At 45.0% G+C, this 26,232-nt stretch overlaps 1 protein-coding gene across 1 annotated transcript in view; it reads right to left on the bottom strand.

Annotated features, from left to right (window-relative positions):
- TIAM2 (TIAM Rac1 associated GEF 2) overlaps positions 1–6,872 on the bottom strand; it is a 138,255-nt gene extending 131,383 nt beyond the window's left edge. The window contains exons 1-2 of the mRNA XM_056853270.1: positions 5,671–6,872; positions 1,690–2,125 (exon numbers count right to left, since the gene is read on the bottom strand). Coding sequence (XP_056709248.1) covers positions 1,690–2,125; positions 5,671–6,870 — 1,636 coding nt within the window. The 5' untranslated portion in view covers positions 6,871–6,872. The remainder of the gene's footprint in view (positions 1–1,689; positions 2,126–5,670) is intronic.
- Between the last annotated feature and the right edge of the window lie 19,360 nt (positions 6,873–26,232).

The following is a 26,232-nucleotide window of genomic DNA, read 5'->3' as shown; positions in this document are numbered from 1 at the left end:
CTTCCTTCCCACTCACCTCTGATCCGAACTGCAGCTGAGCACATGCGTAACTTTGCCTTTTAAAAGGTAAAGGTCCTCTGTGCAAGCACCGGGTCATTCCTGTCCCATGGGGTGATGTCACATCCCGACGTTTCCTAGGCAGACTTTGTTTTACGGGGTGGATTGCCAGTGCCTTCACCAGTCATCTTCCCTTTAACCCCCGCAAGCTGGGTACTCATTTTACCGACCTCGGAAGGATGGAAGGCTGAGTCAACCTTGAGCCGGCTACCTGAAACCAACTTTCGTTGGGATCGAACTCAGGTCATGAAGAGAGGTTGGACTGCAGTACTGCAGCTTACCACTCTGCAGCTTACCTCTCTGCGCCACGGGTCTTTTACAGACTGATAAAGATCTGTGTTCGATACCTGTTTTAGCCCACAGGGTGGATTTGAAATAGCCCGGCCCGTTTCAGAAAATTCTTGTGTTAACACAGTCAGAATACACAAAAATCACAAAATCACACAAGGTTGGAAGAGAACACAAGGGCCATCCAGTCCAACCCCCTGCCATGCAGGATCCCACAATCAAAGCGCTCCCGACAGATGGCCATCCAACCTCTGCTTAAAGACCTCCAAATACATCAGGCACGCTACAAAAACACTGAATTACAATTACTTGTGCATTCAAGAGTGGCTCAAGTTATTAAGCCACCTCAAGCACTTTCCTCTCTGCTGCCCTGAGAGGCTCAAAGGCGAGGTGTAAAGAAAGTACCTCTGCAGCACCTTGCCTAAATCCCAAGATGGGCAGCAGCATCACCTCCCCCTGTACAGACCAAGCAGCCAAGATTCAAAGCAGGCTATAGAGGAAACACCTCTGCAGCCGGCCTTAGACCCTTAAGCAGCAGTGCAGAATATGATGATAAGCATGCCCAAGCTAGTCCAATCTTGTCACCTCTCAGAAGCTAAGCAGGGTCGGCCTTGGTCAGTCTTTAGATGGGATACTACCAAGGCGCAGAGTTGGTAAGCTGCAGTACTGCAGTCAAACGTTCTGCTCAATGACCTGAGTTCAATCCTGACGGAAGTCGGTTTCAGGCAGCCGGCTCAAGGTTGACTCAGCCTTCCTTCCTTCCGAGGTCAATCAAATGAGTACCCAGCTTGCTGGGCGTAAAGTGTAGAAGACTGGGGAAGGCAATGGCAAAAAACTCCATAAACATAGTCTGCCCAGTAATCGTCGGGATGTGACATCACCCCATGGGTCAGTAATGACCCAGTGCTTGCACACCTTTACCTTTACCTTACGATCAAGGAAGGCCAGGGTCGCTACACAGAGGCAGGCAATGGCAAACTACCTCTGAACAGCTTTTGTCTTGAAAGCCACATGGGGTTGCCATAAGTCTCCTATGACAGCACTTTCCACCACCACTATGCCCTCCTGTTGCCTCCTTCCGCACCGCCACCCCCAGCAGTTTGGTGCCCTCAGTAGCTGCTGGGGTTGCTTAGGCAGTGAACCAGCACCATGTACATGAGGCAAAACTTTCTAAATTTTCACAATACAGTAAAATACATGCTATTGTACAGACAGCACCTCTGCTACATTTGTTTTCATAAAGGGAAAAAAATATTAGAAAAGAATGGACGCAGAAATGAATTTTTGAAATGTAGTGCTAAACACTGTACTCTACACTGGTCAACAGCATGCACCATTACTTGCCTTTTAGTGTTACCCAGTATTGTTTCCATTTTCTCCGGGTGACCAGCTCAAGCTTCTTTTCTTTCTGTAAGGTCACAAGAGGTTTGAAGAACAGCCATCCAGCTTTGCGGACCACTCCTTGCTCTTTCTCGTACAGCAGATCCAACTGTTCCAGGGAGCTCAGCGATTCGCTGCTCGAATCCTCCGTTTCTGTCGAAGTGTCTGGGTGCTCAATGTTGGTCTTGCTCAGGTCAAGCTCCCGCATGAAGTTCTCATAAATGTTCTGTCTCAGGACATCGCTGCTGATCGCACTGGCAGATTCACTTCTCTGGGGGAAAATCTGGCCAGAGCTTGGTGACCACAGAGAAGCCGAGAATGGGGAAGGGGAAAGAGACTCAGGAGGAAAACTCTCAATTCCAACGTCAAAGTACTCGCCTGAATCTTTGCATTTCGGCTCCTATCAATAAGAAAAATAACCCCACTGTTATCTGAGATAGCAACCAGATTACATAGTTTACCTGGACTCCTGATTATATCTACTGCAAATAAATCCCCTCATAACATTTCACCACAATTTGACTCCCAGTGCAGACTGACCTCTGCACCCATCCTTGCTACTGTAAGTCAACACATGCTGCAAATTCCAGAGACTGACTCAATGGGCTTGGAAGAAACCTCATAACTCACTGGTAATTGCTGTTACTTCTTGAGCCAAAAGTCTGGCAGCTAGAATCAGAGACTACAGATCATCCAGGCACTTCTCTTAGTATTATCTTACAGCAGCGCTTCAGCTGAGTTTGTTACTGAGCCATTTAAAATGGGTCTTTGCCATTCATACTCAATGTAAGCAAACTACCGCAACAGAGGGTGAAACTTCTACAGGAACACTTCAGAAAATACTCCTTGAGATTCTTCCCCTAAGGATTTACATACATTCAAATTAAAAATAGATACTGGCGCCTGAAAATGAGACATCATTCCATTATTTTCTTTGGTTGCAGCAGAAAGACCCTTTGTGTAGATCTGTTGAGACGTTTGAACGTTTTAGAATCAAAGAATCATAAAGTTGGAAGGGACCACCAGGGTCATCTAGTTACCTCCACCCACACCTTCAGTGACCCCTGCTCCTTGTCCAAAGATGGCAAAAAAATCCTCCAGGATCCCTGGACAAACAGGCCTGGAAGAAAATTGCTCCCTAACCCCAAAGTAGCAACTGGCACTTCCCTGGGCATGTAAGAAAAGGCCAGGGGAGCCAAACACTGATACAACTTTTCCTGCCCTCCCTTCTCATGAACTACCTAAGTTCACAGAATCAGCATTGCTGTCAGATGGCCATCTAGCCTCTGCTTAATACTCTCCAAAGAAGGAGAGCCTACCACATCTCGAGGAAGACTGTTCCACTGAGGAACTGCTCTAACTGTCAGCAAGTTCTTCCTCATGTTTAGTCGGAATCTCTTTTGATTTAATTTCAACCCGTTGGTTCTGGTCCGACCTTCTAGGACAGCAGAAAACAACTCCGCACCATCCTCTATATGATAGCCCTTCAAGTACTTGAGAATGGTTAGCATATCACCTCTCAGTCGTCTCCCCTCCAGGCTAAACATTCTTCTTTCTTTCAGAATGTGTCCTTAATTTGTATTCATCAATACTGTGGTGGTCCATCGCCTTAAATTCAAAAAATTCTGAAATGCTTTCACAGCTGGACTGTCCTGTCCGGTCAAAGTCCAGAGATGTTTAGCCACTCCTTTGGAATCATGCCTTCAAGAGTGGGACTTGAATGAAGCAATGTGCTGTTTTCATAACCACCCAGTTTCTCTTTCACGCTGTTCACAGAGGACTACTGAGTTTCCTGTGCTACACTTAGGCTAATGCTCAAGAAGCAGATTTACACTCTCCTTCCAAGTCCCATTTCACTGCTTCCTTGCCTCCTCCTTGTGTTCTTAATTTCACTAACCCTTCTGCTCTGTTCTCACACATGCGCTGTTGAAGGACATTGGTTTTTAGGCCATCGTGAAATTCAGCTCTGTATTTTTCTTCTAGGCCATTCTTTCCAGTTCCCTTTAACCTGCATTCTTGTAGGACTTTGTCTTCATTCCTGAGGTGGGCGGTAACCTTCAGGCTAAGATCGCTTGGAAGGCACCGCCTAATAATGCCACTACTTCCAGAATCAATATACTGAAAACCAAAATACCATACATCAAAAAATGTACAACGTTCATCTCACATTTCATCCTGATTTTTGAAGACATGCTCTTCTGGAACATAATTTCTGAATGGCTGATTATCATGTTTGCTGTTTCAGCAAAATTAATTACGTGTTAGAGTAAAATTATATGCAACTCATTTGCACTAGCTGTAACTACATGAAGGCATTTTTGTAAGGAGGGCAGAGCACTTAACTATGCAGAGCTGAATGTTTTACATATGCTTTTAATTTTCATTTGGCAGCATTTATTTCCTAGATTTTCTGCTTACACACTGGGCTATCCAGAGCCCCCAGGCAGGACTGTAGTCTAAAGCATCTGCTATCGAGAAAAGGATAATTGACCTCAATTCCCATTGTAGTGTTGCGATAATGTCTCCAAATAGGTATCTTTAAGCAAATTTCAGTGGAGTTGAACAAGAAGTTCAGCTAGGAGGTCTTCCCAACGAACTATTACTCTAATGCTTAAAATAGCAGAGCAAGTCAATTAAACACTAAAAGAAAACCAAGGCAGCTGTTTATACAACTCCATTAGAAGAGCCTCATGATTTTTCTTTAGTTTCTCCCCAATGTTGTTTATATGCCGTGCCAAAGGATTTGCTTTGCTCTTTCTCTAAATCTAAGAGCAGGCTAAACAGGACTGATCTTCACAGGATACTTCTGGTCTCCAGCCCCAGAACATCACACAACTCTAACCACTCCTCAAATGACACTCATCAAAAAGCTGTGTGACGTTCTGGTGGGATGGTCCCCTCCTTCCAACATGCAGCCAAAAGCAGCAGAATGGTCTCATGGGTGCAGCTGTCACAGAAAAGATCCTTTTCCCCAAGGAAAGTCCACTGCTGGCATGGCATTTGTTTAGAGTCACAAGGAAAAGTGGAATGGCTCAGCCAACCCAGACATAACCTGTTTCCCAGACTACTTTATTATTTGCAGATTGTTACTCTATCTAATGTTTTTTTTTGGGGGGGGGGAAGAGTGCCTTGTAGTGTCTAGATCAGGGGTATCAAACATAAGGCCTGAGGGTGTCAAACATCCAGCTCCCTGAGAGCTCTTATCTGGCCCGCAAGCCAGCTGAGGCAGACACCCCCTCCACTCTAAATCTGGACTGGCAAGGCATGACCCAGCCCAACCAAGTGACATTTATGTCATATCCGGCCCTCGTAACAATTGAGTTCGACACCCCTGGTCTATATGCTAATGTAAATATGGCAAAAAAGGTGCCTCAAAAAACTCCTCCATATAAGCTTCACAATACACATGCATCTGCTGACCTCCCCCATGCCTTTTGCCCACAACAGAACTATCTTGGGAATAAGTTATGGAGAAACCAACTCACTATTTGAGGCAGCCCAAGAAAGGAAGGAGAGGTAGCTGCTGATGTTACCATTTCTTTGGCTTCACTTGGTCTACAATCTTTTTTCCTACCCTCATTGTGATGAAGGAACAGTCCTCTTTATGTAAATGTGGATCTTGGAGATCAACTGCCTTCACGTAAATGGCTGGGGCCACTGGCTCATGGCAACAGCTTATGCCTGCCCCACAAAGGACCCGAACCACCCTTCGCTTTGGCCCATGAAGGACCCAGATTGGGGGGGGGGGAACAAGGCGATTGGCCCCACGGAACATTTCCTAGTGGCTTTGGTGGCCAATCTGCCCCTGACTTGGTTGGACTGTCTTGAAGGATTTTTAAAAGTTCTGTGAAGAGATTTGTTTTAAAATCAAATAAAGTTAAGCATATACTTTAAAAGTTAAAAGTTTTACTTCATGTGAGACTTTTTGTTGAAAGTTCCACATACCTGAAGCTTTCTTTTCTTTCTTGATAGGCTTCCTGTCCAGTCACTGATCCGACGCATTCGGCTTTTTAACGTTTCTTTCTTGGTTGCATCATCATTAAGAGCTACAGATTTCCTACATGGAAGAGTATAGGAAGAGTACTGTGGAGGTGCTCTGTGGTCTACTTTGGAAGGAACATCTATGTCAGAGGCAAATGAAACACGGTTGCTTAAACTGGCATGAGTATTGATGTAATCTGCAGAAAGCCCAATTTCAGATATTTGACAGTTTCTAAGACCTGTATCTTGATATATATCACGGAGAGAAGAGAGAGATGAACTTTGGTTTAAGAGTTTCTTGCAGTCACTCTGGGGAAAACTGACTTGAATACTTGTATCCGGGGTGCTCCTGGATATGTATGGCCCCTCCAGTTCATTCATCTCTCCATTATTGCCCCATGGAGCATCATACCATGAAGACTCGGAGCTAATAGAGCTCCCTTTACTGGATCTAAGTCTTGAGTCAGAGGCTGACAGGCAATGGCTTCCAGCATAATCTGTACTAGAACTATCCTTCACTTCAAGCAGGTTATGCCTTTCAGACTCAGTTGGTGAGTACCGTAACAGCTGTACTGGTCCATTAGATTCCTCTCTGGAGACAGTGCTATTGCTGCTACTGTTATGAAATTCCACCCTCAAGCACCCATCCAGCTTCCCCAGTGTCTTAATGAGGACCTTCGGGCTCATTCGATCATCTGATGGCGGAGTTGATGCTAGGCTTTCATTCTTCCCATAGCAATTTAAGAAGTGCCCGTTACATTCTCTGGATGCAACGTGGTTGCTTTTTGCTTCAAAGTCAATATAGTGAAAACCATTCTCCGGCAAAAATGCAGCGTTATTACTCCCTTGGCTATAGTTCCCTGAGGTTTGGGTTCGATGTTTGTTGTGCAGGCTGTTCTTAGAAACTTTCACCTCTGTGTCTCCGAGTCTAGAAGAATAAGGCTGAGCATTCTTGAAATGTGAAAGACAGTTTCTGGCTAGTGATCGGGATTTGTAATTTGCACCATTGATGTTATGACCCCACCCATGGGAGGAACTGGACTTCTCATCTTTAGCATGGATACTGCGGATTTTGAGAGAGCAAGGCTTCTGCTTGGCACTTGATTTTGCAGCAGCATGATTTTTTGTTCCTTGAAGACTGTACTGGCTTTCGGAATTCCCCATTTTTCACTAAATAACAGAAGATCACAAAGAGATGTGGGTTATTAATAGAAATTTTTTTAGTCTTTCAAATGAACTCCTAAATGCATTTGTTTATAAATAAATCCCATTTATTTGACTGTTTAGCTCTCTAGGTGACAATGACTAGTTTGCACTGAAGTTGCTAAAGAAGCTTCTCTATATTTTCTATGTAACTAAAGTTAATCAAGAGAAACTCAAATCAACTCAGAAGACTCTACTTCATTCAATAAGTAAATTCTTCTCCATACAGCCTATACTCAGAAGACCAAAACTCATGCCCATAATATTTAAATAACAATGAAGCCATCACCTACTCAAGTGAGTAAGAGATGTAATGTATACTGACAAAGAGTAAAGCCTACATTCTATCTTATATTTGAATAGGCAAGTGTGACCCAGGTTGTGGATTGGAGCCACACTGATTGTAAGCAGATAGTTCTGCAAACTTGGGGGACCCCCCCAGGTTTGCAGAAAAAAATGAAAACTTAAAAAAAATACCCTGGGAGGGGGTTAAATGCCCTGCAAAATAAAAGAGCGCTGCCCACACATGTGCAGACAATGGACTTCCCGTTGTTCTGGAGAGATAGCAGGTGGGGAATCCTGGAGCCGCTCTAGGCTTGGACACAGCAGAGTCCTGGAGCTGCTCCGGGCCCTTTTATAGAGGCAGCGGAGCCTGGGAGCCACTCCGGGCTGACGCGTAGCAGCAGTGGAGCCCAGGAGCTGCTCCAGGTTTGGAGCACCTCCTGGACAGCACAGCCGCCGTGGCCGGGACCAGAGGTGGCTGCAGAGGCCTAGAGATATGCTGGGCTTGGCAATGGGAGGGGGGAGATGGGATTCTCCCCCACCTGTGAGTCTTACGGCCCCCCACTGTGTTTCTATATATTTAACTAATTCAATTTAAAGTAAGTTATTGATGTGTATAAAAATTAATACAATGCGATATCATATTGTAAAAATTAAGTTGCTAAAACTTTGGGTTAAATGAGGGTATTACACACTTGACCTGTCATCTGCCTTAAAGGCAAAATTAAAATGGCCATCAATAATCTGCAATTACAGTATAGTATGGTAACTGGGGTGGGGGGAGAAGATACATAGCTAGGCTTGTTCCTCACTCTTTCGGAACAAGATTTAGAGAGGCACCTAAATCTTAAATCCTGTGAATGGGTGTGATTTTGCCATCAAGTCACAGCTGACTTAAGGCGACCCCATAAGGTTTTCAAGGCAAGAGACATTCAGAAGTGGTTTGCCATTACCTCCCTCTGAGTGGGCTGAGAGAGTTCTGAGAGAACTGTGACTGGCCCAACGTCACCCAGCAGGCTTCATGTGGAGGATTGGGGAGTCAAATCCAGTTCTCCGGATTAGAGTCCACTGCTCTTAACCACTACATCAAGCTGGCTCTCTTTGAATTAATTTTACTGTTAGCAAATTAGTCTGGAAACCTATACATTGTGCCAGCCCTAGACCAACTTCATGATGTACTTTTAGTTTGGAACTGGCTTTCATTATAACCACATACAACTTTGAGACAGCTGGAGCAAGTAAGGATTCCTGGACTTGCATGCTTCCCTCCCTTCCCAAATGTGCATGATGTGAAAAGTAATTCTTTCTGGTTTGGTAGTAAATTATTGTTTCTCATTTTGTAGAATGGCTCAGCCGACCCAGACATTCATGGAACGAAAAGCCATGAATTGTCTTTACAACTGAACTATGCCACAGTACTGAAATGACAACAAATTCTTCCTTCCAAGCCTCAAACAAGTGGGTATGACCAATAAACAATGAGTTTCACTATTAAAACACAGAGAACACACGAGAAACAGAGATATGATTCTTCTTACTATAGGTAATACCATTATTTAGATAAGACTTTTGACAAGACTATACTTTGCCCCGTGGCGCAGAGTGGTAAGCTGCAGTACTGCAGTCCAAGCTCTGCTCACGACCTGAGTTCGATCCCGATGGGAGTCGGTTTCAGGCAAACCACCCCGTGAACAAAGTCTGCCTAGTAAACGTCGGGATGTGACATCACCCCATGGGTCAGGAATGACCTGGTGCTTGCACAGGGGACCTTTACCTTTTTTTAAAAAAAAAAAAGACTATAATTACTTTGGCTAAAGTAAGTCTTTCAAGGAGGAACAGCCAAACAATTTCAAAATTCCTTCTGCTTGACAATATACGGTGACGGGGAATTTGGCTGTATAGCTCACAGTACAATGTGACACATTTCTGTGTACTCACAATCCTGCGGGAATTCCAGCTGTGAATCAAAGATGGAAGGCCACAGTTTAATTTACTCATCCATCTAGCTGGCAACCTCTCTAATTGTGTTTTAAAGTTGATCGGCTGGTAACAACGGCAACAAAAAAAGACAGCACCAGCCACAGACCAGACCAGCAGACCATAAGGCAAAAGCAGCTGCCAAGGGTGATCCAGACTTCCTCGGAGAATATACAAGGAGATGGAGTGCAACGGTAACGGCAGAGAACAGCTTCCTATAACCGTGTTGGCGAACCTATGGCACGAGTGCCGGACTTGGCACGCCGAGCCCTCTCTGTGGGCACGCGCGGGTAAGTTGAGCAGCCCTCGCGTCTGCCTTCCCTGGACTCCCCCTGCCCAGCTTAGGGGCTTTGAACAAACATTAATTGTTCAAACGTATGCCAAATGCAAACTTTTACCTTTCAATAAAAAGTTGTTCGTATCATTGAAAGCTCTGTTATTGTGTTTTTCTTTTAAGGCAAAATATGTTAATGTATGTGTTGTTTTTTTCTAAACTAAAACCTCAGTATTCAGGTTAAATTGCCGTGTTGGCACTTTGCAATAAACAAGTGGGTTTTGGGTTGCAGTTTGGGCACTCGGTATCTAAAAGGTTCGCCATCACTGTCCTATAATGTTGCAGCAAGTTTCAAACTAGAAAGTAAACAATGAAAAATATATATCCAAAACTCCAAATGTACATCTGACAACAATTCTTTAGAGCCCAAAACAAAGTGCTTAGGAGAAGCATGCTCTCCTGAACACAGATTATGAACTCTAGATTTCTCCAAATCAAGCCAACTTTCCATTTTGATTTTTGTCCCACATTTTGAAATTCTCACTCATCACGGTAGCAAGTCAGGGTAGCATTTTGCCAACCTTTCAGTCAATGAACTTAAAGGTCAGAAAGTCGCCTTAACATAGCTGGGGGGTGGGGGGAGAGAGAACCTTACTGGAAGATAAGCAAATAAGAGACAAAAGATTTTTCTGAATATCTTTGCCTTTTAAAAAGCAACTATGTCGACATCCATGACTTTTATCGCTTTTCTTTCCCGTAAATACTAATTGCTTACAAGTATAAATGTCACCCACACAAAAACACGGTTTAGGGTAACAAGCACTGTCTACAATGTGCTCGGTGCTGGAGACACAGACGAACAATGCTAAGGACTGGAAGGTAAACACCATATAAGCTCTCCTTTACTGAATAAATGTAAATCATTAGGGGACTGTGGACCAACCCGGGTGTTTATATTCAAAACTTATGTTACAGGAGCATAAACCACGTTCACAGGGCCACTTTCAAAAAAACTATTCCTATTCATAAGAGGCATGACACCCAATTTATCTAAAGAGTCAAAGACCATCTGGTCTGCACTCTGACTGCACACCCAGACTGAGTAATCCTTTTTAACGGAGTGGGTAACAAGCAAGCTGCTGTTTTAGACCCCCAATATAACAGCATCAATTCTTCGGACTTAAGCCACTGGTGCAGCTTCCATTGTGTACAGATACAATGGCGATGGTTAATGAATACGTCTATCAAAGGTAGGTATGCAAAATGAGCTGACTTAGAGCACAATGAGCAGTAAAGGCTACGGTCCGTGCCTGTGAAAAGTGCTATCATGGCTCTCCCCCCCACCCCCCCTTATCACACAAGGAAACTTTCAAACAGCAGAAAATGAGCGTGGGGCACCTTGCCAACAATTAAAGCGACATGCTTCCATCTCAGTTATTCTAGATTAGAAACAAAGGCAGCATCCACGCAGGGGGGCATGAAAATGTACCACCGCTGCAACATAGCAGCGGCAACAGGCTACACAGGGCCAGGTGGGAATGGTGTCCCCACACAGACAACCCCTTTTACAAGCTGTGAGCGGCTGCTGCCATGACGCCCGTCGCCCTTTCGCCTATTGTGTGTGTGTAAAGTGCCATCGAGTCGCAGCCGACTTATGGCGACCCCTTTCATGGCAAGAGACTAACAGAGGTGGTTTGCCAGTGCCTTCCTCTGCACAGCAACCCTGGTATTCCTTGGTGGTCTCCCATACAAATACTAACCAGGGCTGACCGTGCTTAGCTTCCGAGATCTGACGGTACCATACTGCCTTCTCTCCTCTTTTGCCTATTACACCTGTGCAAAGCAACAAACACAATGGCGATGCCCCTGGGTTCCCCTGTGGTCCATAAACAGCCCCTTTCCCCTCGCTATTCTTGTCTCCACTGAGCTGTGCCGTAAAACTACAGCAGCTCTGTAGGAATAGAGATTCAAAGTAGGGAGAGAGCCAGCAGCCCCTCAAAAGGTAACTAAGTTTATTCGTCATTAAACGTAAAGGTAAAGGTCCCCTGTGCAAGCACCGGGTCATTCCTGACCCATGGGGTAACGTCACATCCAGATGTTTACTAGGCAGACTTTGTTTACGGGGTGGTTTGCCAGTGCCTTCCCCAGTCATCTTCCCTTTACCCCCAGCAAGCTGGGTACTCAGAAGGATGGAAGGCTGAGTCAACCTTGAGCCGGCTACCTGAAACCGACTCCCATCGGGATCGAACTCAGGTCGTGAGCAGAGAGCTTGGACTGCAGTACTGCAGCTTACCACTCTGCGCCACTCTGTGTCATTACCAAGGATTTAGCTTTGGGAAGGATTACAGTACAGAGAAGAGAAAGATTACTAAATGGGAAAAGGACCTTTAATTACTTGTCGAGAATTCATCTATGTAAGAAATTTACCTCAAATAAGGTTCACACCACAAAGGAGGACTTTTGATTTCTGTGTAACCAGTTAAATATATCCTTGGTGTTAACGTGTTCCAATAAATTATTCAGAGGACATTAACTGCTTATGCCCTACAGCCACATACTTTGTAATTTTGTTTAGATCCCTGTGTGGCTGAGCGACTGTATTTTTGTGTGATTCGTTCAGTATTAGGCAGCTCCATGTGTTTGTGTGTCCTTGTGAAGGAGTATCCAAGTGGACGCTAACTGCATCTGGCCTGTAGTTCCCCTTTCACGTTGGGGTTTATATTTTCTTGGAGTAAAACGTGAGATTATGCTCCATTTGCATATGTTTGGCTCTTGTTTCCCCCCCCCTTTACTCTGGGCCGTCCTTTCAGTGAACCAGAATCAGCACAAACAATGGGGCTGGATCCTAAAAATAACCACACTCAAATAAAGTTCATGGAAGAGATTTCTGACATGATCCCATGCCCATTGCAGTCCGCCATGTCCCCACCCCCATTTTTTTCCTGAAGGTCAGTGTACTTTCAGGAATCGTGTGGGATGTAGCCAGAATGTGGAAATGGGCAGAAAACACCCTCTGCCAAACTCTTGCATGAAGCAAGAAGGGGCAATTTCTGCCATTCCTCTCCTGAAAGGTCCTAAAGGTTCATGCCATGTCATTCCCAAAGGAACCTACTTCACAGCCTTAATGGGTTTTGGGAATCCATCCTAATCCATCCCCACAAAGTATTAAATCCAGGATCGCCTCCCCTCTGGTTGGGTCTATGACCAACTGTTCGAGGGCACAGTCATTTAGGACATCTACACATTTTATCTCTTTGGCTTGACTGGAGCATACATTTATCCAATCAATGTGAGGGAAGTTGAAGACTCCCATTATTACTACTTCATTACCTTTACCTAATCCATCTGCTGGCTTCTAATGGATATTTTATCCAGCAATGCTCATCACAACCATCGGGGCCTGTAAAACGGAGTTAGTCCACCAGGCCTACAGTTGAGGGCAGCTATAGTTTGCCATCTGCGCTGGCCTACCTACCCTACTCCTCACCCCACCCATTTTTCTTGTTATCAATTACGTGGGTATGCCAACAGTTCTGCCAGGTCTCACTAGGGTTGCCAACCTCCAGGTACTAGCTGGAGATCTCCTGCTATTACAACTGATCTCCAGCCAATAGAGATCAGTTCGCCTGGAGAAAATGGCCACTTTGGCAATTGAACTCTATGGCATTGAAGTCCCTCCCCTCCCTAAATCCTGCCCTCTTCAGGCTCTGCCCCAAAAACCTCCCGCGGGTGGTGAAGAGGGACCTGGCAACCCTAGGTCTCACAGTGGTTACTAGTTGAGCATCATCTGCTGTAATTTATAGATCTATTGGGTTGTTTTTAAGTGTTTTAACTGAAGACTTGTATTATATGTTTGTGTGTGTGTGTGAAGTGCCGTCAAGTCGCAGCTGACTTACGGCGACCCCTTTTGGGGGGTTTTCATGGAAAGAGACTAACAGAGGTGGTTTTCCAGTGCCTTCCTCTGCACAGCAACCCTGGTATTCCTTGGTGGTCTCCCATCCAAATACTAACCAGGGCTGACCCTGCTTAACTTCTGAGATCTGACGAGATCAGGCTAGCCTGGGCCATCCAGGTCATGGCAGTAAACATTATATGTTTACTGTCATTTTATTGTATTAAGGCTTGTTGTTACCCGCCCTGAGCCTGGCCTTGGCCAAGGATTGAGGGTGGGTTAGAGATCTAAATAATAAATCAATATAAATAAATAAAATATAATATGTCATCACTCAAATAAGTGGATCTAGTGACTAGCATCATATGACCGTACCTTATATGGAGGAGTAATGCAGAAAAGAAGGTGCTATCCAGCTGCAACCAACTCATGGTGACCCAAACCACAGGATGTCCCAGAGAAGAGAGGAGCAGAGGTGATTTGCCATTGCCTTCCTCTGAGTAGCAACCCCAGTCTTCCTTGGTGGTCTCCCATCTAAGTCTTGACCAGGGCCAACCCTGCTTAGCCCCTAAACTCTGACGAGCTCAGGCTAAGCTGGGCTATTCAGGCTGCTAACATAAAAAGTATAAGTAGATTTGGAGGTAGCTTCAGGTGGATAGCTGTGTTGTGTTGTTCTACAGTAGAAGAGCAAAAATTTGAGTCCAGTAGCACCAAGACCAGCAACATTTCCAGGACATAAACTTTCAAGAGTTAAAGCTCCCTTCATCATGTGTCTCCCAAAGGGAGTTTTGATTTGGAAGTGCTCTGTGACTGTATTCACTTACTCCTCGTCCTTATTTCTGCGGCACTGCTGTCGTGTGCAATATAACAGCAGAGGTTCAGAAAACCATACATCTGCTTGTGGAAATCAGCAAAATAGCAGCTTTGCTCTCTCTCCCCCACCCCAGAGCTGAATAACTCAGACACACATTTGAGTAGAATTTGTGTATTAGTCAGATGCTCAGTGGAGAATTAATATATTTGATTCAACAATCTTGTACGGGTAATACGTAACTATTATTGCCTTTTCAAAATGTGCCATTTCTCCTTTTAAATTTGCAGTTTTAACATAAAATCACATTCAAACCCATTACATTAATTTGCTTTTGCCAAGGCCACATATGGCTTTTTATATCAAGTAACTAGAGATGTGCACACAGTCACATTACTGCTCAAATAAATACAGAGTACTTTCTGGCAAGAACTTACTGCACTTAAAAAAAACACAACGATGCATTTTAGTCATATGCTCTTGCAAATGAAAAACAGAGAGTTGTTCGATTCCTATAAACTAAGCCACACTCCTATGCCAAAAATTCTACCAACGTAATTCTACCATGGTATTCTTGGCTGCTCATATACCAAGATACTCAATGAACAGGCAAACAACTAGCAATGATCCTGATTTTTAAATGTATTACTTAGCCTTAAATGGTTCACTTATTCTATTTGAAGAAAGGGTTGTTTAGTTATAACGCTAGTTTGTTTGCAGCCCATTACGGCAGTCTCTTACTCAGCGATTCAGATGTCATAGCAAAACTGCCATTCAGCTGAATACGCTTTGCATTCTCATCCTCCTTTCCCGGTTCTCTAACAAACTGCGAGTCAATTAGGAACTCCAGTTTTAGCACAGACCATAGTGTGTCATTCCAGAGCAGACACAGCAAAGTGTTTTGCTGTGGGAAGGATGGGGGCATCTGCTTCAGCCTACAACACAGCAGAAAGTCCCCCACCACCAACCAAAAACACTTGGGACACCCCACACGCACTGCCACCAGAAAAGGGTCATTGCCCCAGATGCTTCCAGGGCGAACTTCCATTTTTTGCTAGAGAAGTGCCTAGAGGGAGTGAAGCAAGACTCTCATGCCCTTGGCTTGCAGGACAGGAAACATGGGTATGCATGTATGAGCATGCAGGTGGGGAGCTGGGATGTTTAGTAGGGGCTCCTGGAAGTTATCTGACGTTGACCTCAAGAGGTACTACACACCCCATCATCCCAGCCTTACCTCACTGTGTTCTGGTATTTCCAGCATTTTTTTCTCAACCTGGCTCTGATTCCAGAGGTCTGCTGGGCTGTGAGGGGGGGAACAGATGCTGAAAGCACTAAAGTAAGATGCAGGATGGACAAGGGTTAATTCTCCCATCACCATGTCTTGGTGTTGATTAAAAAGCAGACCACTCTTGTCCCTGTTTTCTTTCTAGGTGAGTGGTTGGGGCTGCCAGTCTGTCTTCCCGGAACTGCCGGTGGGGAGAGTTGATCTGCTCTGCAAATACAGAAGTGGCTCCTCAGTGTTTTTATCTGAAATTATTGACCAGGGTTATATTCTGAATCATCCAAAGACCTGATCCTTCCTCATCACTGATCTATCACCTCTCATTGGGTGCGGTGTCTGTGTGTATTCATTACTGAGGAGGAGGGGTCATGAAGCCTTAGACGTGGCTTGCAACGACTTTTGGGAAGTCTTCACTGAGATTTGATATAGATATACATTACATAAATAGCATATCCCCCAGTATGTTCCAGAGGGGTGGGGGAGCCTAAGCACCTGTGTCCCTTCTTCCCTCCCTCCCAAATATCCACAGTATCACCTGTCAACTAATACAAGCAAATATTTTCCTCTGTCCCTTCAGGACACCTGAACAGGATGTCACTGCAGACTCTGCTTTTCTGCCTCCACACAAACCATCCTGTCCTGCCTTGTCCGTAGTGGCTACAGGCAAACCCTGCCTAGCACTTGCAAAGATGCACATAATAGAATAATATGTGCAACCCAGATCCTGTGCATGTATAAGACCAGAAAGTCTTCCCAAAGCTAATGAGGGGGTACAACATTTGGTAAAAAGCAGACATGCTTCAGAGTGTAGCAGTGTTAGACTGCAGTAGAAGAGCTAGATTCGATCCCAGTAGCACCTTAGAGACCAACAAGATTTTTGGGGTATGAGCTTTTGAGAGTCAAAGTTCCCTTATTGTCTACTCAGACCAGCAGCGGCTCTCCAAGGTGTCAGGTAGAGGTCTTTCACATCACCTACTTGCCTAGTCCCTTTAACTGGAGATACCGGGGATTGAACCTGGGACCTTCTGCGTGCCAAACAGATCCTCTACCACTGAGCCACGGCCCTTCCCAGTGACATCCAGGAGAAAGGGCATTAGAGAGAATCTAGAGCCGTGTTGGCGAACCTATGGCACTTGTGCCCACTCCGGCACGCGTAGCCCTCTCTGCCGGCACGTGCGGCTCGCTGCGGTTGCTTGAACGGCAGCAACGTCCGCCCCCTCCCGAGCCTCCCATCCAGCACTGCAAAATGCCTCCCGGGTCCTCTGGGCCCCTCCCTCTCTCAGCTGAGCTGCGGCCGCAGCTCAGCTGTTCCTCGCCCCTCCCTCTCTCAGTTGGAGCGTGCCGGCCGGCCAGGCGGGTAGGGGAGCGGGGAACAGAAGCCAAGCGCCTGCACTCGCCATGGCCGGCGACTTCTCCGGCACCCTCTGGGCCTGTGCGGGCGGAGGGGCGTGGCTGGTGGGTGGGCGAAGGAGGTGCCCTCTGCCCCACCCTGCTCGCTGCTCAAAATCCTGCCGCTGCTGCCTCGCCCTGCCGCCGCATCCTCCCCTTGGGGCAGGCAGGCCGGGTGGGAGATCGGCCCCCCGGGCAGGGGGCTTAGGGGCTTGGGCAAGCCAGGCAGGCAGGCAGAGAGGGGCCTTTCTGCTGGGCTCCTTCCTTCCACGCCAGACGGGCCTCGTTTCTGCCGGAGCTCCACTCTGAAAGGGGTGGGTGGAGGCGGTGGCGATGAGGCGCAGCCGGGAGGGGATCCTCCTCCTCCTGCTGCTGCTCACCCCAGGCACGTGGGAGGCGGCAGGGCCCAGCCCCGTCCACAGGCGAAGGGCATGGAAGCAGGGCTGGTGGCTGACGCGCCGCGGGGCAGGAAGTCAGGCGGAGGTTCTGGGGCGCCTCCTTCCCCATGCAGAGTTTTGAGAATCCGGATGGGGAAAATGTACATCTGGAGAGCTGCAAATCCAAGGCAAAACCTCCCATGCATAAATGGGACCAGGCAAGTAGGTGATGGGAAAGACCTCTGCCTGAGACCCTGGAGAGACGCTGCCGGTCTGAGTAGTAGACAATACTGACCTGGATGGACCGAGGGTCTGGTTCAGTAGAAGGCAGCTTTATGTGTTCATGTGGCTTCAAGAAATTTTACAGAAGTTGTTTGTATCGTTGAAAGCTCTGTTATTTGTGTTTTTCTTTTAAGGCAAAAGATGTTAACGTATGAGTTGTTTTTTCTAAACTAAAACCTCAGTATTCAGGTTAAATTGCCGCATTGGCACTCGGCGATAAATAAGTGGGGTTTGGGGTTGCAGTTCGGGCACTCGGTCTCTAAAAGGTTCACCATCGCTGATCTAGAGAGAATAAAGCTTTGGCTACTCACCGTGAGGGCTTATTCTCTCCTGAGGCGAAGGGCATCCTGAGCTGTGGGTTGTTTTCCTCTCCATCCGGGTAGGCAGGACTAAAGTTTCTGACTTCCTGTATCCCATGGCGGGAAAACAGCCTGAAGGAAGCCAGTTACCGACTACACTAGCTACGTTGACAGTAATAAGAACAAACTTGCAAGAAAACTTGATTATAACTTTAATAGAACCCAACAGAGAGAGAACCAAGTGTCTAACAGTACATGACTATGCAAACTATGATCCCTTAACGTAGAGTGGGCGTGGAGAACTGCCTGTAGCCTAATCTACCTGATTCATGTTACTTATGTTAGAAAGTGTCACCTGATTTGAGGTGCGTATGAGATTCGTTAATAAAAAGAAACGGGCAGGGCAGGATGCCCTTCGCCTCAGGAGAGAATAAGCCCTCACGGTGAGTAGCTAAGGCTTTATTCTCCACTGAGGCAAGGGCATCCTGAGCTGTGGGACTTAGAAGAGCTCCCAATAGGGTGGGTAAATAGATCACTCAACCACGTTTTGTAGGACCCTGCGTCCAAAGGCCGCCTGCGCTGACGACCAGGTGTGGATCCTGTAGTGTCTTACAAATGTATCCATTTCATGGGTCCTGGCAGATCTCTAGCTCAGAAGGATCTAAGACTGGCGATCCGCCCCCTCCCGCGGACAGGAACAGCCTCTATTCAAGGCAGATGTGAGTTTGTTTTGCCGAGAAAAGGAACATTTTCCCCCCTTGCAGAAGAGTCGTTAGCTATGGAGCTGCTAGGATAGCTCAAGAAACTGTGTTAACCCTTTCCCACCCGGGCCGTGGAGAAACTACGTGGCAGACACTCGGAGCCGTCTCCGGTCATGCCTCTTGGCTAAACGTTTGACCAAATATAGCAGGCTAATGTTTCTGTTGATAATTTTGTATGGCCCACGAATGATCTCCAAATGGCCCTTGGCAGAAAAAAGGTTCCCCACCCCTGTGCTATACTGATGGGGCCACCTGCAAGACACACCATCTTTTCACGCTCCACAGAGAAGGATATAGTGCTAGCTAGGCCAAATGAAGACAAAACTCATTTGATATTTTGCTTGTACTCTACTGAGCTTATTTTTTTAACTGAAATTGTAACGATGTTTTTATATATTCAATGATTTCATTTTTCCCTTTTCCCTTTTTTCCTTTTTGTACCCTTTAAAATATAAAATTAAAAAAAGGTAAATAACAGCAGCTTTGCAAGTCCCTTCGGTGGTAAACAATCACATCCGCACACACTTAGTATAGGAATACGTTCGCTCTTTTTTAAAGCTTTTTTTCTTTAGTAAATACGTTAAGAGCAGCCTGTTGAATGAAACCATGAATCCATGTAGTCTAGCATCCTGTTTCCAACAGCAGTCAGCCAGTTATATTCTGGAACACTAAATGTATCATTAAAAAAGTTATATAGCGTGGCAAAGGAATTACATTCCATGTGAGAAGCCACGCCATACCTTAAAGGCACGCTCTAGAGGAGAGAGGAGAGGAAGCATCCCTGCTTTGTTTTAAATGTTACTTAATCGAACATCAAAGCACATCCTGAACACTGAAGTGTTCTTCCAATAGCAAAATAATACAGAGGAATAAGAAACTAAGTTTTCATCCAGTTCAGCTTTGCATTTTTTCCACTGAAAAGTATAGGGTAGGGCAGGCAAAAACCCCAAAAAGAGAGAGTTGTTTTTGCATTAGTCACGCTGTGTGTAATATTACAGGCAGGATAAAGCTCTACCACAGGAATCTTCCCTAAAATAAAATAATTTTAATACTGAATTTGGTATTCAAGCTGTAAAGGCCCTTTGGGGTAGCAGAGAACTCAGGAGCTAGAAGCATTAGCAAGTTCAGTAAAAATGCTGATATGAATCTGAAAGTGAAACACTTCTCTCATAACCTGGATACTAGGGGAAGCGAATGTCAAAGCAAAGATATAGCTACAGAATGCCTCTGCCTACTTCTCCTTAACACGCTCTTCCTAACTGAGTAAACTGCGTCCCAAAACTTCCTTCCCTTAACTACGGCTGCCCGCCAGACTTACTTTCCACCCGTGCTTCTGCTCCAGACGGCGTCTTCAAACGTGTCCCAAAACTATCCAGCGTACGTCCAGGCGGGCTCCCCCTTGCTCGCTGCTTTCGGTAAGCCAGGAAAACGGTGTCTAACTCTCAAAAATGTTCAGCCGTTATGGGCTAAAAACAGATCCTGGGCTCCGCTGGATTTATTTTTGTCTGCAAAGCGACACACGCCCTCCTCGTGTTCAATTTTTTCCATCGGTGGAACAGGATGATGCAGACTTCACCAGAAAGTGGCTTTCCACGGGCCGCTTGAAACGATTAGCCTGGACGGCCTGCCATAGTGCCTCCGAGCCAACGGGGAATACTCTATGACTAGGCTGTTGTCTGACCCTGCATTCCTGAATTACCACCAAAGGGCCCTAGGAAAGCTTGCTGAATAAAGGTCAGCCTGCTTCAAGGTAGGACCTCGACGTCTTTTTAAAACGTTAATTAATTATGCACAGCTCTGACATTCCCCCTTTTATATGCAGCCCTTAGGTAAGCCAGTGGTTCCCAGCCTTTTTTTGACCAGGGACCACTAGGACTTTTTTGTTCGGTGCAAAGACCCCAAGGTCCAAAATAAAAATTCTGAGAATTTGAAAATAAACTTTAATCATAACTGTTAGTTAAACATTAAACTTAGAATTATATTTGAATATATATTTTTATAATAGAGAACTTTTAATTGAAAATATTAATTTATTATGGGTTTATAGCTTTGTTTCGCGGACCTTAGTTTAGTTCTCGCGGACCCCTGGGGGTCCACGGACCCCTGGTTGGGAACCAGTGGGGTAAGCAAACAACTTCCCAAACCGCAGCTAGAATGAGACATGAAAACTTTTTTTGAGAAATGATTTTATCGCATTACATAATATTGGGCACCTTAGTCCAGCTTGACACTTCCTGTACTTTTTGTCTAACAAGCAATAGCGGCACGCCAGACCATTGTGCTCAATATGCAGAGCCTGTTCTCTTCTTAAGGAACCAACGAAAGCGCCCAAAGCACTGGCAGCACCCCTGGGGCTAGAACTGTAGGAGAAACAGAAAGATCGGATTTGTGCCCTTGACAGCCAGCTCGGTGCAGTGGTCAACCGTGGCGGACTCTAAGCCGTAGAACTGGGTTTGATTCCCTGCTCCTCCCCATGAAGCCTGCTGGGTGACCTTGGACTAGTCACAGTTCTCTCTGAACTCTCTCAGCCCCAGCTACCTCCCTAGGTGTCTGTTGTGGGGAGAGGTGATTGTAAGCCGCTTTGAGACTCCTTAAAGGTAGAGAAAAGCAGGGTATAAAAACCTCCTCCTCCTCCTCCTCCTCCATGACCACCTCCTGGTCCAAGGTGAACCCCAGACACTAGAAACACGACTCGACTCTCAACTTGCTCCCACTGTATCTGGCAAAGCACAATCTTTGTCTCCCCTCCGCCCTCCATCAATACCTTCACAGGTAGTCACTGCCTTTGTTTCAGTGTGGGCCCCCCCAGAAATTTTAATGTTATTTATTGGAAACATTTCTGTTTCACATTATTTCCTTAGACTCAGGAAGTCTGCCTACCCTTGTATTAAAATCAGACTGCACTAGAATCATTGTGCTTTAATAAAAGCACAAAAAGCCAGAAATAGTTACCTGTTTTGCATGAATTTATCATACAGGAGACAAATTATAACAGCCCTTTTGAAGTGTGAAAAGCAGGACAGAGTTGTATTACAGAGCAGACAGGGTTTTTTTTTTTTTTTACTATTCCAAGCAGATGAGTACAAAAAAACCCACACTTTACCTATTCTTAGCTTTCTCCTCTTTGCTCTGTATAGCATATGCCTAAATCATATACTTGTATGTGATTGCATGATTCAGAAGCCAAGTACATGTTACAATGAATGCATGTACAATAACTGTACACTGTACACTTAATTTGTACGTACAATGAGTAATTCTTACATTACATCAACATTTGTGCAGCTGAACATATAATTTTAACTGCATATTTATCCAGGTACTGGTCCTCAGTTTTATTTGTACAGTGAGCAGGTAATGGCTCTCATATAAACAGATGTATGCATTGGTTCTCGTAGGTTATCAGGGCTGTGTAACCGTGGTCTTGGTATTTTCTTTCCTGACGTTTCGCCAGCAGCTGTGGCCGGCATCTTCATGCCGGCCACAGCTGCTGGCGAAACGTCAGGAAAGAAAATACCAAGACCACGGTTACACAGCCCGGATAACCTACGAGAACCAATGAACTCTGACTGTGAAAGCCTTCGACAATAGATGTATGCATGTTAACACAAGACGTATGTACATTCACTGTAACTAGGGTTGCCAACCTACAGGTACTAGCTGGAGATCTCCTGCTATTACAACTGATCTCCAGCCGATAGAGATCAGTTCACCTGGAGAAAATGGCCACTGTGACAATTGGACTCTATGGCATTGAAGTCCCTCCCCTCCCCAAACCCCACCCTCCTCAGGTTCTGCCCCAAAAACCTCCTGCTGGTGGCGAAGAGACACCTGGCAACCCTAAGTGTAACCTGTATTTAGAGATGGAGAGAATAGCTAACACACGTACATGAAAAAGCACATGCACACACTTTTTGCTACACTGAGTCAGAAAAGCTCCCATCTCTCATTCAAAGCAGCTGCATACACAAAAGGGAAAGTACCATTTTTAGAAAATGCAGCCCAACTTTTCTGTAACAGGTTTGTAGCCTTCATGTTATGGCTACGAGATGGGAGCTGCTTATACTGTGGTTTATGACACACACCACTACTGTAATATGTAGAGGCTGGCATCAAGCAGACAGAACCAATTAGATGGGTTCTTCCAACTCACTTGTTGCCCAACCAAGTTCAAGGATGACACATGGATTAGAAAGGCCTGTACAATTCGCCTTGCTCACAAAGCACTGGATCTTAAAACTAGCTGGCCAGAAACAAATGGATAAACTGTTTCCACTCCATTGCATGGGCCTTTTAAAAGGAAATCCCAGATACAGTGGGTACCCCAGACTTCCATTTCTTCCAGATCAGGTTTTACATAATCATTGATTTGGTCTACATTGAGAAGTGGCACCAACCATTTTCAACAACGGTCTCATTGGCATTCTCTTACTAGCCTTTGCAACATGTCATGGCTACTCCATCTCTGCACTTTTCCCTTGCCCCAAACATGAGGTCTTCTGTAGTATTTCAGTGAAAACTGTATTATAAAATTGCAGTTGAATGTTCAAGGTTTTCCTTCACTGCATTACTTAATAAGCATTTATCATCCCATTTATTAGTGGTGATTAATGTTCACAGATGCACACATTTATCTACTTCAGGACTGTCCCTGGCATTTGCCAAGTTTTTTAGAAAGCAGGAGGAGCTGTTTTAAGGTAGGGCTTCTTATTGGCTGCCTTCATAAAAATGAAAGAGTTTTCAATGGCTGCTATACTGCTTATCTTCTGATACCTTAGTATTCTTATAGCCTGAGGTATCTGTTGACTCATCAAAGACCATCCTTGGCTATTTGTTCACAAAATTTACATTTAAAAATGCATGCAGGGTGGACATTTGACGTAGTTATATCCAGAGGAAGGGATGGCATTACCATGTCAAAGGAAGGCCACAACAAATATTTTACAATGCAAAGTTCCTGTCTGCGTTTGTACTACTTAAAAGCTGAATGATGCATTGGAATTTGTTTGGTGCTGCAAGAAAAGCTGTCTAAAGCAAAATTAATGACGCAGACAAATTCAACATCTGCCAGGGCATCTAATCACTCACAACCATTTTGCTGGTTGGAGATTCCTTTGTTTAAACTGACAGCGTTTTAATAGCCTGACTTATTCAGCAATTCTCAGAGGGCTCCTTCTACTCCTGCGGGGAGGAGATGTAGCACATGGGTCCTTTTCTCCCCTTACAGCCAATCATGCTAATCAAAGGGGAACTCCAACATGTGTTCCATTTTAATGCTGCTGCTTAAATAGGCAAGAAGCTTCTTTTATCAACCAAAAAAGGGAAAGGAGGCAATCCTTACTTGAACATGTACCTCTTAAAAAGAGCATTTCTGGAGGGGGGGAACAGAATTAAACAAATAAACTGCTTAGCAAATAAACGGTTTCATAGAGAATTGTGATGCGCTGCATGACAGTACTTAAAATTCAAACTGATCTTATTAAGAAATGGCTGCAGTGTTGTAACTCTTTCCCCTGTGATCTGTCATTTTGATGGATAATACATACGTCTCTACAAGTGCAGGCCTGAAAATTTCCAGATAAGCAGCAAGCACATTTTAAGAGCATTTGAGAAAAGGGTTCCTTAGCTCACTCAGAGTGGTCAGGCTTTCTTTACAAAGGCCTATATCTTATCAGGAGAACAGAAGCAGATTTTGCCACTCCAGTAGATACTTGGCCTCATCCCCTCAAAAAGGAAATACCAGCCAACCTACTGAAAATCCCCACCAATGGAAACAATTTCCCCCTTCCTATGGCAACCCCAAATGCCGCCCAAAATGAGGTACCAGGGAGACAGGGGACCCCCAGGAATAGCATGAGTAGGGAGTTGGAGGCCCACAGCAGAAGGGGGCATCAGCAAAAATCTGTGTCTCTTCCATCAGTGGAAGTACTCGGCTGGATCCAACCCAATGATTTCTGGAAAACACAGATGTCTGGAACTATCCTTATGAATTTCGGCAGCCACCCAAGTTTCAGAGCTGAAAACTCGCAAGATTGATTTCCCCAACTTATATAGAATACAACACACGCAGCAGATAAAATAATTCAGATATTTCCTAGGTAGTTTCCCCACAAAAAACCACAGAGCTGGGTCGGCAGTACATAAATATCTCAGCAGGGTTTTTAGCAATCATAGTCAAACATCCGTATTCCTACTAGTAACCCTCAGCATCTAAATAATAAGGTCTTTGAATGCCTTACATCTTATTATAGAGAGGGTGAAGGGAAGACAGTGGCACTAAGGAAACTGGTATGTTTACCCAATAACTAGACAATCCGCAAGGAGACATCCCTTTTAAGAAACTGTCATAATTAGGAAACACGTGAGCCACCTCCTATTTATATTTTCTAGTGTTAATTTACTCCCCACTTTTCTCCCCAATGGGAACCCAAAGTCGCTTACGACTTTGTCCCCTTCTCCATTTAATGCTCCCAACAACAAACCCATGAGGAAGGTCAGGCAGAGCGTGTGGGACTGACTCAAGGTCACCCAGCAAGCTTCCATGGCAGAATGGGGATTCGAACCTGGGTCTAGTAGCACCTTAGACACCAACACAGCCAAGTACAGGGAACAGGAGTGGATTAAGGGAGAGGCGCATGGAACCATCATGCAACTGTTTCAGCCAGCCCATTAGAAGTTAAAGAGTTAAGCAACAAGCATGGGACAAAAGTGAACAATTATGTGGTAGGTAAGTTTCAGTTCAGGTACCTTTATTGGCATAACAAACATTTCGCTAAATACAGTAAAACACATAGAAAAGCTGTTATAAGGCAGAATGGATTGCAATCATACCAACAAGAAAGTTACCCACGGTTTCAATAATATCAGGGTCCTAATTGTTAAGAAGAGTGAGAACCATTAAATAATTAGGAAATTCCTCAATCTGAGTCAAGACAGGATTTAAAAATTTAAAACGTCACATTTGATAGAAGGGGCACCGGAAGAAAACATGTTGGATGGGTTCAACCTCTTCGTTGGAGCAAGGGCACAATCTATCAGAAAGGGGAACACCAAGATAACGACCAGTTAGTAGAGCTGAAGGTAATACATAAAATCAGGCGAAGGAAAAAGCCCTGCGTAAAGCTGGAGTATACAGTTGATGTAAATACAGGGCTATTTCACCAGACTTTGAAAAAATTCCATTATAAAGAGGTGAACAAGTCTTAGTGGCAGCCTCATAGGTAGGTAAGTGAGTACTCCCTATCATATTCCCTATTACTATGTATGGATGTGAGAGCTGGACAATGAAGAAAGCTGATAGGAAGAAAGTAGATTCCTTTGCAATGTGGTGTTGGAGGAGAGTGCTACGGATACCCTGGACTGCCAAAAAAACAAATCAGTGGGTTTTAGATTAAATCAAGCCTGAACTGACCCTAGAGACTAAAATGACTAAACTGAGGCTGTTGTACATAATATGTTGGACATATTATGAGAAGACAAGAGTCACTGGAAAAGACAATCGTGCTAGGAAAAGTTGAAGGCAGCAGGAAAAGAGGAAGACCCAACAAGAGATAGATTGACTCTATAAAGGAAGCCACGGCCCTCAGTTTGCAAGATCTGAGCAAGGCTGTTAAGGATAGGGCACTTTAGAGGACATTGATTCATAGGGTCGCCATGAGTCGGAGACGCCTTGACGGCACTTAACACACACACACACA

Source organism: Euleptes europaea, chromosome 7 (assembly GCF_029931775.1).
Source record: "Euleptes europaea isolate rEulEur1 chromosome 7, rEulEur1.hap1, whole genome shotgun sequence".
Taxonomy (NCBI): Eukaryota; Metazoa; Chordata; class Lepidosauria; order Squamata; family Sphaerodactylidae; genus Euleptes; species Euleptes europaea.
Note: the sequence above shows the minus strand (reverse complement) of the source record. Positions and strands in the feature narration are given on the sequence as shown.